This window comes from Microchirus variegatus (genome assembly GCF_963457635.1).
Source record: "Microchirus variegatus genome assembly, chromosome: 14".
NCBI lineage: Eukaryota > Metazoa > Chordata > Actinopteri > Pleuronectiformes > Soleidae > Microchirus > Microchirus variegatus.
In genome coordinates, this window is record NC_139815.1 from 12650596 (window position 1) to 12670306 (window position 19711).

Below are 19711 nucleotides of genomic sequence, written 5' to 3' on the forward strand. Positions count from 1 at the left end.
CCTTTTTTCGAAGGGTTTTGTATTCTTTTAGTGGGGTTTTGAACTTTGAGCAGGTTTCCATGGTTACCCTCTTCTTTGCTGTCTCTTTTGACCAAAAGCAAGCAGGGAGCATGTGCAGTCAATGCGCATGGTGCGCACGGAATGATACTGGACGTGTGCGGATTTAGCCTGCATGCATACCAATGCGAAAATGTGCCGATGATGAAATTTGCACCACGCGGACCCCAGTGGACGTCTACGTGCACACAGAAAGTATGACCTGGCCCTGAGATTCTGCATAATTCAATGTTAAAGCTGGAGGGTGTAATCAAACCAGGCTTCGTCTATATGATTTTCAAAGGAAAAACGTAAATATAAGGTTTATACAGTACTTTTTTTGTCTCCACTTACATTAAGCACATTAAGCAGGAGCAATACATTTCTCCATCTTTCAGAATTCTGCCCCTCAGTGAATTCCACTCTCCGACCTGGCCTGCCATAAATGTGATCATGAGAAACACTTCAGACAAGAGAGCCCCGGGTATGACAAAGTCAATGAAAGCTACTTTACTGCGAACAAAGTACAAATTTCATTTTAAAACAGACCATTAACCAGAACTCTAACAGTCAGGTTGAAAGGGTCATGCTTTCAGAGGACAGCCCTTCAGCTCAGACACGGGCACATTCTTTCTTTTTCTTGATTTCATGTTCATGAAAGGAAAATTTCTATGAAATTAAATATTCCTGTTTTCCACATTTTAAATGCAATGCTTGCAAATGAAGAAACAAAGAGTGTTTAATATAAACTGCCAGTGTGTGTTCAGCTGCGTAGTCATCGTCCATGGTCATGTGATCATTTTGTTTCATTTCATAGAGCGCTTCCATGGAGGATTTACCAGAGTAGTAGTTTAGATAGCTTGTTATTTACTATTGTGATCTACTGACTTCCTTCTGAGCACACACCTCCACAATTGATGCACTTCCAAGCTGCATTTTTCCATTGTGCATAATGCAGTGTTAAAAGTCCTGTGTGGGTGGTTAATAATTCTTCATGTGCTGAGGTTATATGGATGAGATGAAATACAGCAGAGGGCTGTATGTAGTATGCCCACAGAGTAAAACACTGCAGAGCACAACACTGTAGTATTATTTGCATGATAGGTTTGAGGAGAGAATGTTGAACCAATGCATGAGATGAATGTGAAAGACCAGTCAACAGCGGTGGTTTAGGACTCCCTAAATTAGTTTACTACTAATATGCAATTAACTGGATTTTTTCCATTGGTGCATCTTTAGCCACCTGTCCTCTAATCCATAGACAGATCGTCATTTAAATAAGAATGCTTGTATCTGGAATGTGTGGGTAGAAAGAGGCATCTTTATATTAGAACATTTACACAACAAGTGCAGTGCCCGTAGGAAATATGTATTCCTATAATGGGAGCTAAAGAAGGTTTTTCAGTTTGTATTGCATGATAAGGAATGTAAAAGGCTAACATCCTACAAACACTGTGCAACCTCATTAGCACAAAGCAAATGTGCCTAATGTTTTTTTGAAGAAAGTCAGCTCACTGTCAAAGTGCATCAGGGCAAATGGATAATTTCCTGAATTTCAAAAATTAATTCCTTTGGAGATTTGCAAATATTTTCAACGGATCCTTGTTCAGGGTGATGCCGACTACTATGATGGTAAATTTCAAGTCATTCTGAGATACTTTTTGTTTTTGACAAAAAAGTCAGCTCATTGTCAAAGTGCATCAGGAAAAAACATGGATAACCTCCTATCCAGGACTGGGTGACTGAATTAGGCAAAGTAGCTGCATATGAAAGAATATCATTCATGTAAGATACAGGACAGAAGAGAAAAGTTTCTTCTGAAGTGGGCCATGTGCCTTAACACTGTACATGTGGTGTACCAGTGGAGGCATAATGTTTATCAAGGTATAAGATAGATACCATATACTGTATGTATATAATAAGGTGGAGAGCTGATGGATATATTTATTATTATTTGTTTAAATGTATTATTATTATTTTCTTCTTCAGGATTTGTAACATCCATCATCCCTGATTTTATTTGAGATTGTTGACATGCTGTCTGGTATGCGAAGGCCACCGTACTGTAGTTTCCCTGACGAATATGTGAGAGGCAGAGGTGAGTCTAGGTGAGTCCTTCATCAGTTACAGTCTGTGGTCTCACACAAGATGTCAATGGACCTTGGAGATTGTTTCATGCTCTTGTGAACATGACACTTAAGAGCTCCAGAGTGAGCATTTAAATCAGATGTACTGTATGAGATATGTCCAAAGTCTGGCCCGCAGTCCAATCAGGACCCTCAGTCAGATTTTTTATGTTATGTTTTATAATGTCTTATTTGTGGCCTGCGATGGAGTCTTACAGAAATTTGGCCTAGAGTCCTAGATTTGCAACCCAGCTGTGACAGACACATACATGCATTATTCTCTATTATGTTATGTTTTTTTTTTTGTTTGTTTTTTTTAATCACTCCTGCGTGGCTTAGATTTAGTTATGTTGCCATTTAAAAATGACAATAGTGACATCCATCCATCCATTTCCTATGGCTTTATCCTCAGCTGACATAGGGCGATAAGCGGAGTACACGTTGGACAATTCTCCAGATAATTGTGGCATTGAAAATAAAATTATTATAAAACAGTGCATAAAAAAGGTCTGAAAGGACCACCGGAAATCAAATCTGGCCCATGTTTGGACACCCCTGATTTAAAGTATTTATCCAGAGATGACGACAACAAACTGAAAAAAGTAGATCAAGATAAGCTGCTGAGACAGATATGAGGATTGTTTCTCATGGCATCTCGCTGCGTTCCAGTGTATGACATGATCCCTCAGCAAGTGGAGGTTAAACATTGTTGATTACAGCACTTTTAAAAGGCAACAGCACACACACACACACACACACACACACACACACACACACACACACAACATGCAGGTTTTCTCAGGTTTCCTCTTTGCTATAGATTTTTTACCGTCTTCTATTTACAAAATCATTCTGATAGCATCCTGAGTGTTATGACAGTCCACTGATTGTCACATTGTTCCCAAAGGAGATAAACCCCATTCCATCCAAGTGTGATGCATTGGTGCTACTTTCTTAGAGATATAAGAAAATAATGAAAAAAAACTTTTTCGTGGAGGACACATGACCACTATATCATATGAGGGTGTATTTATCTGTCTGTGTGAACCATTTGGTGCTCCGATGATATGTGTGAACAGAGCTTTACAGTAAGACAGCTGAGCCTTAATGCCTGGTGTGTGAACTCTGAAACACCACAGTGTCCTTCTCAAAGTGCAGCAGATACAGGCCTCCTCCTCCTCCCATCATCCTGGGCCGTGATCAGTAACACATTTGACCTGCTCACTGCTCGGTCAGGGTGACAGTATTGCCTGTAGGCACTTTCTATGTAATGAGCCACTGTGTCTGTGGTGTCACAGTTCTGAGCTTCTGTTTCAGTCCTGACCTTCTGTGCAGCCAAGGTGTAATATTTGTAATTTGATAAAATGTGTCCTTTTTTTTTTTTATTGTCATGCTACATACATTTGCAGCAGTTTTTCAAATGCTGTATTATTGGGGTTTTCACCGACTAATTCAGCCATAATCATGAAGTGGGACTTTTTTTTTCACATTGAGCCAAATGGCTGCGCAGCCAAGTAAAAACATCTAGTTATTAGCAGTGCTCCTTGAGTTAATATCTTAAATTGACTCTCATTAAAGGGCCCATGAAGCTGAGTAATTTTTGAGTACATTTACCTCTGGGCATTTACTGCAATTAATGCACCCACATCCCTGGCACTTCTGCTGAATCTACATTAAGTGCATGGATTATTACCATTTTTTGCCTATAGGTTTAGCCTGTAGGTCAACCTTAATAAGTCATGTTCATGAAACCAAAGATTCAACTCCACATCTGGTAAAAGGGTACTTCAATCAGGAGAGACCAGTGAAGGAAAATGAATGTATAATGGATTGAACAAAATATTGGCTGCCGATTGAACAGAACAGTCTTTGGCATTTGGAAACAAGGGTGGGGATATCTGTGCAGAAGACATCTGCTTCTGAGCTATATCTAGGAAAACCCATTAAGGGCCAATTCCAATTCCTATCTTAACCCTCAATCTTAACCCTCAAGCTCCACCCTTAATCTTAACTGGCCCTTGCTCCCAAGGGTGGTCTCAGATAATCTCAATATTGAGGGCGATACAGCCCTTAAACTTGCCCCCAACTTAATTTTTCTGAGAATCAGGACAGCACTTGCACTAGCGGGAGCGCGCATTTTTGAGATTGAGGGTTAAGCAAGGAATTGGAATTCACCCTAAGTCCAGGCAGTGGTAGTGTAATGTAGGTTGGTGAAATGATGAGAGTGATGAAGGACGAAGAATTATGGAAGTGTGAAGGCTTGGTGGGGAATGGGAGGTAGAGAGTGATCATGAGAGCAAAGCAAGATAAATAAGACAAATGAGACAACACACTCAACAAGACAGATACAAGGTGATTGGCTAATGAGTTTGGTGAATTACAGTGGTTTTGTGGCAGATGAGACCAGCTGATGAATAGCAGTGTTTACACCAAGGGGAATTACATGTAGGAAGTGACACTGCGCATCCATGAAAGTGAATAAAAACAGAAAATATGAGAATAAGATAAGGATCAAAGCATGCATCATTTCAATCAGGAGAGACAAGTGAGTGGAATCAAATTCAAATGAAATGTGATGATAAAGTCTTTGGACTGTGGAGTCTATGGTGTTTGGACTCAGCGTGGTTTTAAGATTGAAGGTATCTGTCCAGAGCCAAAATGAGGTAAATTCCCCTGTTCTCTTTATATTATTTTAAAGGGGACATATTATGCAATATCTACTTTTTAATCAATTGAATTCTTATATTTGGGACTCTGGAGGCCCTAGTAGGCAAAGTACAGGAGATAAAACATGCGATGCTGACTTCTGCACGCAATGTGACATCACGATGATACACTCCTGAAATTGTTGTCTTGCGGAGCTCCGCTTTGTCCCTAAAAGACGTGAGAGTGCAGAAAGTCTGTGTGGAAGTCTGCAAACTGCACAAGACAGTTGGGAAGCCTCTTCACTGGCTGGCCAATCACAACACAGTCTGTCTTCTGGGTGTGAGAGTTGAGTCTGAAATATCGCGGCTGGGGAACAGCGTCAGAAAAGAACATTAACAAGTTAATGTATGTAAGTAGACCTCCATAACTAACATATATGTGCAACAGGACCACTCTATGTGAGCTTTAAGGTATATTGACCAAAGCATGTCACGGACATGTTCATTACCAGGGAACTAGGTTAACGTGTAGAAATAAGGTATAATATGTCTACTTTAATAGAAGACTGCCTTAGGTCAGCAGATTTGGTGTGTTGGTGTATTGGATAAATAAGACCAGTTGATGAAAAACTAATCTCTTAACTAACTGCCCGAGGGGCCAGCTGGAACAATTAAGTGTGCATGCATGAGAGGAAATAAAGACAGGATGAATCATAAAGACTGTAACAGAAGAAAGCAAGAGTCTTCCTGACTGAATTGAAACTTAAAAGTCACAGTTGCTACAGCCAGTTTTACATTATCATGCAAGATAAAAATCATACTGTCAACTTCTTTGTACTATAAATGAATGAAGGATTATTTTTGTTAACTCCATTTTTAATTGAGCGTGAACCTTTAGCATATTTTGCTGTCATGAGCTGCATATTGAAGGCTGTCAAACAGATGCTTGAGTTTACTATCTTCTTATCTCCAGCAGATAGCAGATGGTGCCGGTATGGAGTGCTTTTGCAATTACGCTTATAATTTAGCCTGAATTAAACGCAAGTGACGTGACAGTATGAGAAAATATTGTTCCACCCCCCACACAACTATGTAAATCAGGTTTGGCTCCTTGAGTTATAACACTAAACAACAGAAAACAGTTGATGCACAGAATAAAGAAATGTGTGGAGGATATTACATTTCTATATTTGAAGAAAGTCTCTTGTGATGAGGAGCGATGTTCCAGATTTTTGTCACAGTTAAGTGAATCCAGGTTTATTGTGTCCCTTCTTTTCTTAAAAGGCTTATTTCAGAATGACAGCAATATTTTAGTGTGAGGCAGATAATGTGCTGGTAACACCCCGAGGCCTGATGTGTCTTTGGGGCTGTCTGTGACAGTGAGAATAACGTTAATCAAGTGTGTATGAAATATTGATACCAGAAAATGACATTTATATTATTTATTGATGCTGACTGAAGGATGTGCTACAATATAATTCAGTTAAATGTGTGCAACTATAAGTTTATGTCTGAAATTAGCACAAATTCAGTGACTGAAATATGATTTTGTTGCAGTTAGCTGAAATAATATCATTAAAGAACAGTTAGCACTGTTTCCTGTGAACATGTATCATCTCTGCTGGAGGAAATGACATGATGATATACTGTACACAGCGGTGCCAGTTGTATTGATTCTGTATGTTCTGCCCTTGGTGTATCTGTTAATGTCATGCAGCCATGCTCCAACATAAGAGGAAGTTCAGACCAAACGGTGCTCTCTATTACAGCGGAGAGTTACAGGAAACGCGAGGCATGTGATTTTTCAAGGTGTACTCAAACAGAGTAAAATGTAAAAAAATGCCGATTGAACATTTTCAGCGCGACATCCGTAGCATTTCTTGACTGCTCAGTCACTGGAGCTGCTACTGAGGGTTAAAGGAAGGACAGAGTGGAAAAGTCTTACTTATTTTTAGGTTTCGCTCATCACTGAACTTTTCTAGGATACGATCCCGAGAGAATAAGAGACACTTGCAAATGTTGTACCTCTTTTTTAAAGCTCCCATAGAGTGGTCCTATCGCACATTAGTTATGGAGGTCTACTTACATACATTAACTTGTTTTTATGGTCAAAAACCTCCTAGTTGCTGTAAATGAGCCGATAGAAATCTCTCCTCACTGAAGCTCTCGTCAGTCGCGGTGTTTCAGACTGAAATCTCACCCCCAGAAGACAGACTGTGTTGTGATTGGCCAGCCAACGAGAGCTTTCCCAACTGTCTTGTGATTGGCCAATACCTGGAAGTGACGTAATTAGCATGTCAGCTCTCACAAGCGCAGCTCCCCCCTCTGGAACAGTGGATGCACTGCTACTCATTATCAAACATTGTTTTAACAATGTTTAAAAATAGCTTTACCGCAGTCCCTTTTACGCCTTTGACCCAGGGTCGTACAATATACGCAACCAGATGTGCCCTGACTAGTGCCCGGAGCAGGAGGATCTGCTGTTCAGGAGAAGTGATCCTCACATCACGATACCAGGCTTTTTCAGAACACTTGCAGAGCCCGAGAATACAATAAAACCCAGCGTTGAACTGTTTGTTTTGAAACTTTAGGGCTTCATAAACGAGGTAATGGTGCAGATACACACCAAAAAAACAGTGTTAATTGGAACTTCCGGTCTATGGGACCTTGTCCTCTGGTGCTTTTGCCATTTTCTCCTTTCTGTCACCTTGCCCCTCCTTCTTCCTTTACCTCTCCTCCTTCCTTAACCTATCCTCTGACGCCTGTCTCTCCTTCCATCTCTTCTCCCTTCAAACCTCACCACAGTTCATAAAAGCTATCTTCTCGGTGTGTGGTGTGCCGCTATTACTCTACTGAGTTTGCTCTTCTCAGGCCCCACATCCTGTGATGGATCGCCCTGGAGCATGAGCCTCTGTCTGAATGAGAAAGGATTTACTCAAGTGAGAAGGTACTGTATATGTAGAGAGTGCAGCCCCAGCTTCACCGAGTCCCACTGGGCCACTTCATAGGCAATAAGACGGGTGAAAAAATAAGGCAGAGGTCCATTACACTCAATAGTCAAGTGATGTCATACTAGGTGAAACCCTATTAGACATTATAGAGTTTGTATAGCTCTGGTTCTCTGTTTGAAGATACAACACACTGTGTGCCCATGTTTAGTAAGATATATCTCTCAGTAAATGATTGCAATTTAATGATGTATAATTCTGCATCACATTCAAAACAATGTAGTATATCACATTTTGTAAGTAGTGCAAGAAATCTGATGAAGCCAGGCTCTCTCTCTCTGTTTCTCGGTTAACAAACAATCCCACAGTGCACACACTATATAATGCATTTTTCTTCACGACTCATAGAGACATTATCATGGTCAGAAAGTAGAAACCTGTGCTACAAAATCTGTATTAAAGCGGACCTAGACCGGAAGTTCCAATTAACGACTGAGATTTCAGTCTGAAACACCGCGGCTGAGGAAAGCGTCAGTAAGGAGAGATTTCTATCAGCCTGTTTACAGCAACTAGGAGGTTTTTGACCATAAAAACAAGTGAATGTATTTACAGTTTTTCTCAATTGTTTACACACAAATTCTGGTACTTGAGACACAATGACCACGACAGGTAACTCATGCACCAACCCCCTGAACCAACTCTGCTAAACTACAAGCACAATTCCTGTTTTACACTCAAATTGCAGTTCTAAAACACACTTTTTTCAAAACACTACACACAATTCTCTGCATTTGGCACACTTTTCATGAAGAAAATCTCTTGTTTTCACAAGGAACACACTGGCATTCAAAATTCTAAAGTTAATTTCCCTACAATGCAAACTGACTCATCACATTGGAAAACACCTGTCACACAGGTTTACAATCTGCAATCAGTGCATTAGCATAAAAGGGTTCTGTTTTGTTTGTAGACCACTGTATGTGCAACTTTGTGTTGGTTGGGATAGACACTGTGTACATTGTTTTTGTGTGAATAAAATATATTTGTTTCTGTGTATTTGTGTGTTTTGAGTATAGGGGTCTCTGTGGTTACGCAGTTGGATAACGCATTACGCAGCTGTAGAAGTATAATGTGGCCTTTAGAGTCAGTGCAGTGCATTATGCTAATTATCAACCCTTAGGAAGTGGGTGTTGTTAGAGAGCATCACAAAACTGTTATTATTTTTACTCCCCTGAGCTCAGATCCGTACAGTAACACAAAAACAAATAACTAAACACCACCGTTAAACGGATGCTGCTATAGAAACAGTTACATTTCAGGACCATGTGCTCAGTTGCTGCAATTTCCATCTTCTAGCTTGAAATGACACCATCATTTATTGATGCGGTGTTTCCCAAGCTGATATGGAACCCCTCTCAATAATTAATCTGACGCAAGGCCTGGCCACGCTGAGAGAAGCGTGCCGGTGCTGCTGCTGACGCTCGCTAAGGTCCACAGTGGTCATTTGGCCCCAGTCTGGTTTATTTCCTGCTCTGCATTTATCACTTTTATTGTAGCTGTGTGACGAGATGCGGTGCATGCTGCAGAAAGCACTTAGAGGCCTCTGCTTGTTTAATGCATCGCTCTTCCACTGACAGCTCCTGCACTAATCTCATTAGAGATTGTGGCTGATATCACAGCTGGTCCCTCTACACACATGGACTACTGTTGGAAACTATACATTGAATGCACATGTCTCACCTGCTAACACAACTGACAGCACTGTCATGACAACACCACTGATGATAGTCATCATCGTCCTGTCAATTGGCTTCTGCTGTGCGAGTTCTTCATCCTATCTTTGCTTCACATTCTTCCCACCTGTGACCCTGAAACCCACTACACACACACACACACACAAAGTAATTCATAGGAATAGCGAGCGCAGCACAGGCAGACAACACCCACTGAGAATGCACTCGCTCTAGTGTCAGTGGTGTGAATTGCTGTGGGTTGCTTTGGTTATACAAAAACCCCATTGTTTTAGTTCAGTGGCCACACGATGGATCACTGTGTAGTCGAGATGATCCAGTTACGGATTGTTCCCTTTCAGTTTGAGGCTTGTCAGACTGCGACATATCCTCCTCCTCCTCCTCCTCCTCCTCCTCTCTAACTCCCACCGTAATCGTCCTGCTCGGCTGATTTTGCTGATAACAGGAGCATCGCCAGTAGATGTTTGTGGTGCAGACCACAGGGAAACTTTTAGATCTTAATTATAAGTTGTACTTTAGTTTTCCATGTGTCTCTTTTAAGGTCAAGTGCACGTTTATTCTCCAAGGCCTTAAACCTTCTCTTACATCCTAAGCTATTCTCATTTAAGTTGATGTATAGTTGTACCCATCTTCATTAAAGGAGACATATTATTCAAAATCAACTTTTTAATCATTTAAATCCCTCCTTTGGGACTGAGAAAAAGATGACTCACTCATGTTTTTGTGGTCCTCCTCAGTCTAAGTACAGGAGATAAAACACAAGATATTGACCTCCGCACTCATTGGGACGTCGCAATGCGGTAAATTCCTGGAATTGTTGTCTCGTGGAGCTCCACTTTGTCCGTAAAACAGGCAAGAGTGCAGGCTAGGGCAACGGTATCAGAAAACCGGAAGTTCTATTCTTGGCTGCACAGTGCAGCACAGAGTTCTACACAAACTTCCAGCCTCAGAGGATTTATCTGTCACTTTTCCTAATGCTAACTGCTGTTAGCTCCCAGTAGCCTCTGTGGCTCATGTCATTTCCTGTCCCCTTAAATTTCATTTTACAAATTTTACAGACATATAGTGTCATGACATTGCATGTGTGTTTATACATTGTGGTAATTCAGGTTGTATGGCTTATTTAGCATCAGTTTGGCTCAAGATTACATACATCTTTTTTGGGAAGGGGAAACATGGGTCTGATTTTCAAATATGTTAAATATATTTAATATAGTTTTATATATATATATATATATATTTGCTAAATTATGCAACGGTTTTTGCTATCGGAGAAAAAAACCGACGGTTTATGAAAGCTGAGAAGTTGCACGTGAAACATTGTGGTTATTACGGTAATATTACTCGCACTTTTGTACTTTTACATTGAGACAAAGACTCAAAAATTTTATTGTAATGTTTGTATGTTATACTGTTCAAAATTCAAATTCAATACTTTAAATTGTTAATATGCTGTTTTAACATGCAGGAAATTGTAAATAACTGCCATATATTGGAAGTTATTCTGGAAAAATGGTCAAAAATCAATTTTATGGTTAAAATAGGCAGAGCATTTGGAGGATTATGTGTTAAAGGTTATACAGATGTGCTGAATGGTATGTTTCATTTAGAATGTGTTTATGATACACATCGATCTACGTGTTAAGTCCTTGTATTGAGTGTAAAACAGAGATTAATCTCACTACAAAGCCTGCTGTAAAAAAAAAAAAAAAACACTTTGTCAATTATCTCAATACCAGGTTGTTTTATTTCCTGAAGTTTTGGCAGCAAAAGGATTTTTTTTAATCCAAAGAGAGCTCAGATCTAATTATTTCCCCTCCAGCAATAAAACCTGAGGGAAAGAAAACAGTGTGAGAAACAGTTCCCCGCACTGGAATCACATGACCGCCAAACCACATCATAGATCTTCACTTTATTGTCTCGAAAACAATAAAACAGCGCTTTAACTGGCAACACACTGTATAGTGTTACCTCTGCGCCGCCACCAGGGTATTGCAGCTGGTCTCTGGGTTTAAATCTGCCAAGGATGTTGAAGAACACTTAACTTGAGATCAATAAGGTTTGTGCCTTTGTGTCCCAGTGGAGTCCTGGTCAGCTCTCTCAAAAATCAGCGCGTGTCATCATTATGCGTCACAACACCACATATACATTACAGGCAGTTGCACATCGCACTGCTTTATTCTGTCACTGCTTCGTGAAGCCAGGCATGGTTAGTGTGCACTTCATTATCACCATTACACAGTGATTCTGAGTGCAGAGTCAGGTGAATTGCCTGGAACGATAAGATTACCGGCACAAAAAAGAGTGTAGATCAAAAGCTCTTCATTAGGTTGCACTATTTAAAATCTGGTAGCTCGTAAATCCATTGTAGAAAGTTGTGCTGCTGCTGCTGCTGCTATAAAAAGCTCTGCAGCTTATGTGAGAGAGAGATTTGTTTACTGTCACCAGTTCAGAATGTGTAAAATGTAAATGTTGTACTGGTGCACACAGAAGAAGAAGAACATTATGATTGATTGGGGAAGATTTTTTTTTGGGCAATGCTGTAGTTTCCACTACAGAGCACAGCAGATGGATCGAGTGGGAGGTGCAGGCTTTGAAGATGTTGTGGATTCACAGGTGTACCGCTGACAACCAAGAAAGGGTGTGTGTGTGTGTACGTGTGTGTGTACATGTGTGTGTGTGGGTGTGTGTTCTATTTTTGCTGCTTGGCCTCAGCAGGTCTGTCCTGGCGCGTCAGGGTGTGTGTGTCGTGACGGTGACGTGCAGACACACTGACAGAGGAGACAGAGGGTCAGCATGCTGAGTAGGTCTGGACAAGACATTTGTCTTTTTTTTTCATGGTCTGCTTTGGTTTAAACTTTTTTATTATATTCCAGTCCGGTTGTTCTCCTCTGACCTTTGGCACCAATAAAGCATTTTCACCCAGAGAACTGCTGTTACTGGATATTTTCTCTTTTTTGGATCAACCCTAGAGATGGCTGTGTGTGAAAATCGCAGCAGATCAGCAGTTTGTGAAATACTCAAAGCAGCTTGACTGTGTAGGCCATGTGTAGAGGCAAAAGAACAGTTCATAGTGATAAATACAGTTGTTACAAAATGTTAAAAGCACACTAGAATTCATGTTTTAGGTGATTTGGTACATGTTTAAGACCATTTACGTGGGCTAGACGTTCTGTTGTTTTTGATGACATAGAGTCATTGATTGAGAGCTATGGAAGCAAATGGTTTCCTTACACTCTTCGAAATAAGGGATCCAAAAGTGTTCTTCTACAAGGGTTGAGGTTCTAACTGGAACCATTTGCTTCTGAAAAACCCTTTCCCAAAGAAAGGTTTCCTGGTAACACTAATGGTTCAAGTAAGAACCATTTTGATCGAGAGAACCCTTTAAAACCCCTTTCCTGAATAAAGGATTTTAAAGGGTTCTTGCTAACACTAAGGGTTCCAGGTGGAACCTTTATAAAAAGGTTCTACCTGGAGCCAAAAAGGGTTCTCCTATGAGGACAAGCCGAAGAACCTTATATGGTTCTACCACTTTTATTTCTAAGAGTGTACTCTTACTCTCAGTCTTCTCAGTGATTTGTAATGATTTTTGTAATGAGTTGCAAAAAGTGTATTAAATGGCCACTTACTCATTTGTAAGTCAGTGGAATTATAAATTTGAAACCGAGTAATAAATCGAAGATTTTTCTTTAGTTTCTGAAGTGGACTTTTGTTGAATTTTATAGCCAGAGCTAGCTACGGAATACTGCCTGTGGAACTTTGTGCGATCAATAGACAACCGAGTAAGCCATTGCAAGATCTCAAGACAATGCAAACTTCTACACCATGTTCACACTAACTTAGATCACCTTTCTTCCCGATTCTTATACTCATTTTGAACATAAGCTGGTCATCTAGACCTACAGTATTATGTCTACAATGTCTAAATGCACTGAGTTGCCATGTGACCGGCTGATTATAAGTTATTAGTTATACCAGTGAGTGTATAACAGGTTCATCATAAGAGAGTCATTTTAAAGATTCCATTTTAATTCAAGTCACATTTTGAAGGTTTCAAAGGTTTTATTCAGCATGCACACATCGTACTGTAGCTCCAGACTGAGAAGAAGAGAAAATATGTTGCTGTCAACAGGATTAAAGGGAGACAATCTGTGTCCAGGTACAACAAGTTGTCGGGACATTGCTTCAACTTGTCAAGGTGATCTTGAATTGAGAGAACTTCTGGTGAATTGTGGGTTTAGAGCCGGAGCTGAACAAAATATGCAAAGACTGTAAATGTTATTTTATACTAGGGATAATAACTACTAAATAAGCTGATGAAGGCTATTACATCTGATATTGAGATTATGACATGTTCTATGTCATTTGGAAATGGTTCACACAGACTCATTCTTTACTGCAGCTCTTCTTCACCACGTTCTCTCTCTTTTAAAAAAAACCGACAGATCAGTGTCATGTGGCCTTGCTTGTCCTCTCTCCGTTTTCCTTTCCTCTCCTCGTTTGGTTTTGTCTTTCCCTTTCGTTACCTCTTCCGTTCTCATGTATCTCCGTTTGATTCTCTCTGACTGTGCAGTTTTGTGCATAAACGCGCAGTGTCTTTTTCTAAAAAAGCAGAGTATAGATATTTCATTGTGTCCTTTACTGGAGAACAAAAGGATGTGTCCTGTAGGTACAGATCACACGGTGCAGAAAAATGACCCTCACAATGTATATGCACTCACGATATGCAGGCATTCACCAGTGTCTTTGCAGATGCACAATAAAAGATCCCTTCAAGATATGAAAAGGGGTTGGGAAACCTCTGGCCTCCAGGCTATGACAATTACTTTGACATAAAGTTAATGCTGGGAATTTGTGGACCTTTGTTTCCATAAAACTGAACAAATAGTTTGTTATTGGGACACTGTGTCTCAAAAACTATCTCACGGTCAGCTTCACAGAAAGGACAAAATGAGGACAGAAATACAAAATTGAGGACAACAATGAAGGATACAATGATTTCTATCTTGCTGGTGCTGTGAATTTCAGAATGTAACCAACAGTGCAAGCTGTTGTTTCCATGTTGAACTGAGCACAGAGACTCTTTCCTCCCTCAGCTCTTTTAACCTTCAATTGACCAGGAAAAGACTCAAAACTGTCCTGGTAAAGACAGACAGCAGCATAGTCGTACACAAACATTCAAATCGCTTAGCGTCGAAAACTGCAAACATTTCAAGGTCAGCTACAACAATAAAAGCCTCAGGCAAAACATCTACAGGCAGATGTTTCTGCCTCCAGGTCATCCAATTTCCCCTTAAAAGTTTTATTTCAAAGTTTTCCTGTAACATGTCCCAGGAAGAGGGAGCAGCAAACATAAAACACTTTCTTTCCCAGTTCAGTTTTGACTTTTTGGACAGACAGCAAGCACAAATCCCGAGACCGAAGACTTTAAGACCCAGCATTTCATCCATCCATTATCTACCGCTTTATCCTCCACCGGAGGGTCGCGGGGGGTGCTGTGCCTATCTCAGCTGTCATTGGGCGGTAGGTGGGGTACACCCTGGACAGTTCACCAGTCCATCACAGCGCCACATATAGAGACAAACAACCATTCACTCACACTCTCACACCTACGGTCAATTTAGAGCGACTAATTCACTTAATCCCCATATCGCATGTTTTTGGACTGCGGGAGGAAGCCAGAGAACCCAGAGAAAACCCACGCACACACGGGGAGAACATGCAAACTCTTTGCAGAAAGGCCCTTTGTTCCGAAGTTGTTCCAAACGGGGCTCGAACCCAGGAACCCGTGTCTTCTTGCTGCAAAGGCAGGAGTAGACCCAGTATTATTTCGGGTTAATTTATCAGAAGTTTCAGCTCACGACTCCTCACCGCCTTTAAACGACAAACCTGAGAGCGACCATAACTGTTCTGCTAAATCCCAGTGTCTTGGCTAAAAGGTTGGATTTTGCTGACTTTGCAGTGAAACTTCAAATACTGGCTCTCATGTAGCGTTCAGCATCCATGGCAGACTCGTTGTCTTGTACCTTATGTTGCTGTAAAAATCTAAATGAAGACTCCCATTGTAATGGGTCTTTGGGGAAAGTTGTGGTTTTATGTCGGGCAGCATTCATGCTGAGAGAAACTGCAGGTTCCAGAATAGCAGATCTGTTTCCACACACACACACACACACATTTCCTTGTTGTGTAATTCAGAGCTATTTTAGGTTAAATGAAGATTAGATTAGTGTATGTCCTGGTTCTTTACTGTAGACGAGATTCTATGTTACACAGTGAATGCTTTCTCTCCTTCATCAGTTCTTCTCCAGCAGACATGTCTCAGAGCTCTCTCAGATGCCATGCCCTCTGCCGTGATGAATATTTGATCGCGCGTCTCTCTCGAGGGTTGTGAAATATTAAAACAGGTGCTGTCGGACATTTCAGAGGCTCCAAAAAGAATGGACATCATCATGAAATATAGGAAGAATGTATAGTTTTTGTGATCCAGGTTGAAGTTTTAACCTGGTTTAACTTGTGCAGATCATTGTATGGTAGAGATAATTTCCTGCTTACATTTGATTAATTTCCGGATATATTGTCTTTTTCAGCGCGATGCCAAGGGACAGTACCTGTTTGACCTCATCTGCCATCATCTCAACCTGCTGGAGAAAGACTACTTTGGCATTAGATATGTTGACCCGGACAAGCAGAGGGTACGTTTTAATTTTTAATAATAAATTGATATTAACGTCAAGTGTGTGACCGAGTGTGACCATAAAGTTCCTCTGAGGTTCTTCTCCTTACAGGAACCTCAGTTTAATCTGCATGATGTGAACTACAAGTTAATAAAGCAGATACATTTTTTAATGTAAGATAATATAGCATTAAACGTCTTGACAAGGATGATTGCACTATTTAAATGAAACCCGTAAAAAGTCACTGTGTGGAGCTTGCAGATCACTTGGTAGAGCAAATGACTAATTAAATCTCCGAGGTGGTGACAGATACTTTATTACAGACTTTAAAAATAATAATAATCAATCCTTTACCAGCCTCTGTAACTGATAGGAATATCAATCATAGCAATTAGCTCTCAGTGCCTGGTGAATCTGCAGAGCTTGAACTACACAGTTGTTTGTTGTGCACTTTTGAAATGTTAATTTATACAAATGCTTGCCGAGCTATAAAAAAAAAAAAAAAAAAAAAATGTGCACACGTTTGCAGCTTCTGTTAGGACAGCAGCCAGTTTAGAGGTATTTAAAAAAAAAAAGACAATAAAACGAGTAAGTAAACAAACAAAACAAGTAAACAGACTTTCTGGGGAATGATTGTGCCTCATCATTGTCAGCGTGTCAGTCAGCATCGCGCTGATTACAGCCGGCGTTCAACTTGAGCGGTTTATTATTCTGAGAAAAGACAACGCCTCACTGATTGTCTTCCACACGTCTCGTCTCCGCATGCGAGTTTGAATAAACACAAGGCAAAAAAAAAGGATGGAAGTGCCTTTGAGATTGAGCGTCCTCTTCAAATGCTGACGATTCAGCAACTTCAGACTTGGCAGTTTGACAGCGAGAGATTCGACGTTTTCCACATTTCCTTTTACTTCCTTTTCTGTCCTTTTCAGCACTGGCTGGAGTTTTCAAAGTCGATTTCCAAACAGATTAAAAGTAAGTGTGTTTTGGTTTCACCCGTGTATGAAACAAAATGCAAAGATAACGCAGAGACACACACACAAAAATGACGACTACACATTTGCACAGAGTACATCTCTTCCCTTTCCTCCGCAGCCCAGCCTCCATTCACCATGTGCTTGCGTGTCAAGTTCTACCCACCTGACCCCGCTGCCCTGAAAGAGGAAATAACCAGGTAAGATTTTCTCATAGCTCACAGGGCAGCAGGTGGTCATTTAGAAATGGACACGTAGCTTATGAATGTCAATAAAGTATAAGAGTTTGCCCTTTTTGACAACTTCTAAGTCTTTTTAACTGGCCTCAGTTCACTATTAGTCTTGAACTTGAATGTTTTATTTCGCAGCAGCAGCAGCAGCAGCAGTCGAGCTCCATGCTGTGAGTCTGTCTGCACGGGTGTTTGAATCCTAAGCTGCATAAACTACAGTGTCATGATGCTCCTCGTGACGATTACATAGTGCATGGCCTCTTTGACAGCTGAACAAACTGAGCCAGAGAGATATTGAGCACGCACACACATCCCTCAAAATCACATCCCTGGACGATATTTTCCATGTAATGAAACCTCCTATTCACAGTAAAGCCCCTTTTATAGAGCATATATAATAGATTAATAATAGTATTAATAGACACAACCTACTAATTAACCAAAATAATCCATAATAAAATGGGGAGCACCTTCTGAAATATAGCTTTCTTGATTACAAGTATTCTTTTTCTCAGGATCAGATCACATTGTGTATCATATTATATGTCTTATATATAACTACAGACATCAGCTGATACCATCAGGTGATATCTGTGTATATGTATACTACAAAGTACTGCTAAGAGATGAATCACCGTCCTAAATGAACAGGAAAATGACACATTAGTGATCTCATGGATGTTTGAGACGGAGACCAGAAGAGTTGCTCCCAGTGCACTTCAGTGTTGAAGCAGCAATCACAAACCTTTTCATGTCGTCATTGTCATGAAAAGGATGTTACTTTTTTTGCATAATTATGTGCTCGCCTAAACCTCGTGTGCTAACTGAAGAGCAGCCCATACGCCGATCCTACATAAATAATGAGCCAAATTAGACTTTTTTTGTGTGTGTGTGTGTGTGTTCCACTCCACAGATATCTCGTCTTCCTGCAGGTTAAGAGGGATCTCTACCATGGTCGCCTCCTCTGCAAGACATCAGATGCTGCTCTGTTGGCTGCCTACATATTACAAGGTAATGACAAAATGCAATACTGTGCCTTTCATTTTGGGGCAACTACTGCCATTTTTTTGCCAGTGTAATGGTACATTTCTTTGTCTCAGAGCTACAACTGCCCATCACCCTTCTCCTACCACAGAAGGTCCTTTTGTGTATTGTGTATTGTATATTGTGTAATTAGGATGTCTATATTGAACTTGCACCTTCCTACAACATCCGCAGGGAGTCGGCTCCCCGATATCTTGAGTAGACAAAGAGGTGTGAAAACACGGCCTGGAAAGGCAGACTCCTTTGTCTATTGAAGGAATGTGAAAGGGGAGTTGGCTCAGGTTTAAAAGTGGAGGGCTCACTATGCTCTGGGTCTTTCTCCAGCTGGGATCCCTGGTGTGTGCAGATTGACCTTTTCTTTGCAAAGAAAATAAACCCTGCCAGCCAGCAAAAGTCTCTATTTCATTCTTCACCAGCAGCAGACAATTTCCACAACAGCAGTTAAGGTTCAAAGGTGTAAGAATGTGATAATTTTCTGCTGCACACTTTCATTCTCAATCTCCACCTGTTGCGGGTGCATTAAATAAATAGATATAAAACAAACAATGGGACTGTGTGACGCCAAGTATAAGTGCAGCTTCTTATTTCAATATGTCTCTAAAATCTGGCATCCTACTTGAACTAACCCAACTTACAAACATCCATCCATCCATCCATCTTCTACCGCTTTATCCTCCACATAAAGCTGGGAGCGCTGTGCCAATCTTAGCTGACATATAGGGCGAAAGGCGGGGTACACACTGGACAGATCGCTTGTCCATCACAGGGACACATAGAGACAAACAAACATCCACTCTCACACTCACTCCTACTGTCAATTTAGACCACAATAGATCTCATTTCATTCACATCAATTGGTCTTGAAAATCTGTGTTAAAATAGGTCTAAGCTGCTTTTAGGCGTGTGTTGACCATAAAATACATTTCCCACAATGCATGGCGATTGCGCTATACCCGCAAAGTGACGGCACCGCCACTAGATCGCAGTGTATCATTGTATATGCATCATGCAATGAGTGAAATTAAATTAAGTAATAAATACAGAAAGTTATTTAGCAATATGTTACGGAGTAGTTACCTTTATTTTACATTACATTTGGTTACATTTAGTTACATTTATTCTGTATGACAGTTACACCTGGCCCTGATTTAGATAATCCCCAAATCTGCATGTTTTTGGACCGTGGGAGGAGACCTGAGAACCCAGAGAAAACCCACGCACACACAGGGAGAACACTACTACTACCGCGTGGCCAACTTACAAACAATTACACGGTAATAATCCTA

At 40.6% G+C, this 19711-nt stretch overlaps 1 protein-coding gene across 2 annotated transcripts in view; it reads left to right on the forward strand.

Annotated features, from left to right (window-relative positions):
- The window catches only part of LOC310936421 (FERM domain-containing protein 5-like), a gene marked incomplete at its 5' end in the record, with an annotated part of 65104 nt that overhangs the window by 33880 nt on the left and 11513 nt on the right, over positions 1-19711 (forward strand). The window contains 4 exons of one of the 2 annotated variants that reach the window (XM_083900482.1): positions 16094-16198; positions 17110-17152; positions 17273-17351; positions 18295-18392. In XM_083900482.1, coding sequence (XP_083756608.1) covers positions 16094-16198; positions 17110-17152; positions 17273-17351; positions 18295-18392 — 325 coding nt within the window. The remainder of the gene's footprint in view (positions 1-16093; positions 16199-17109; positions 17153-17272; positions 17352-18294; positions 18393-19711) is intronic. The other variant, XM_083900483.1, reaches the window with a different exon arrangement.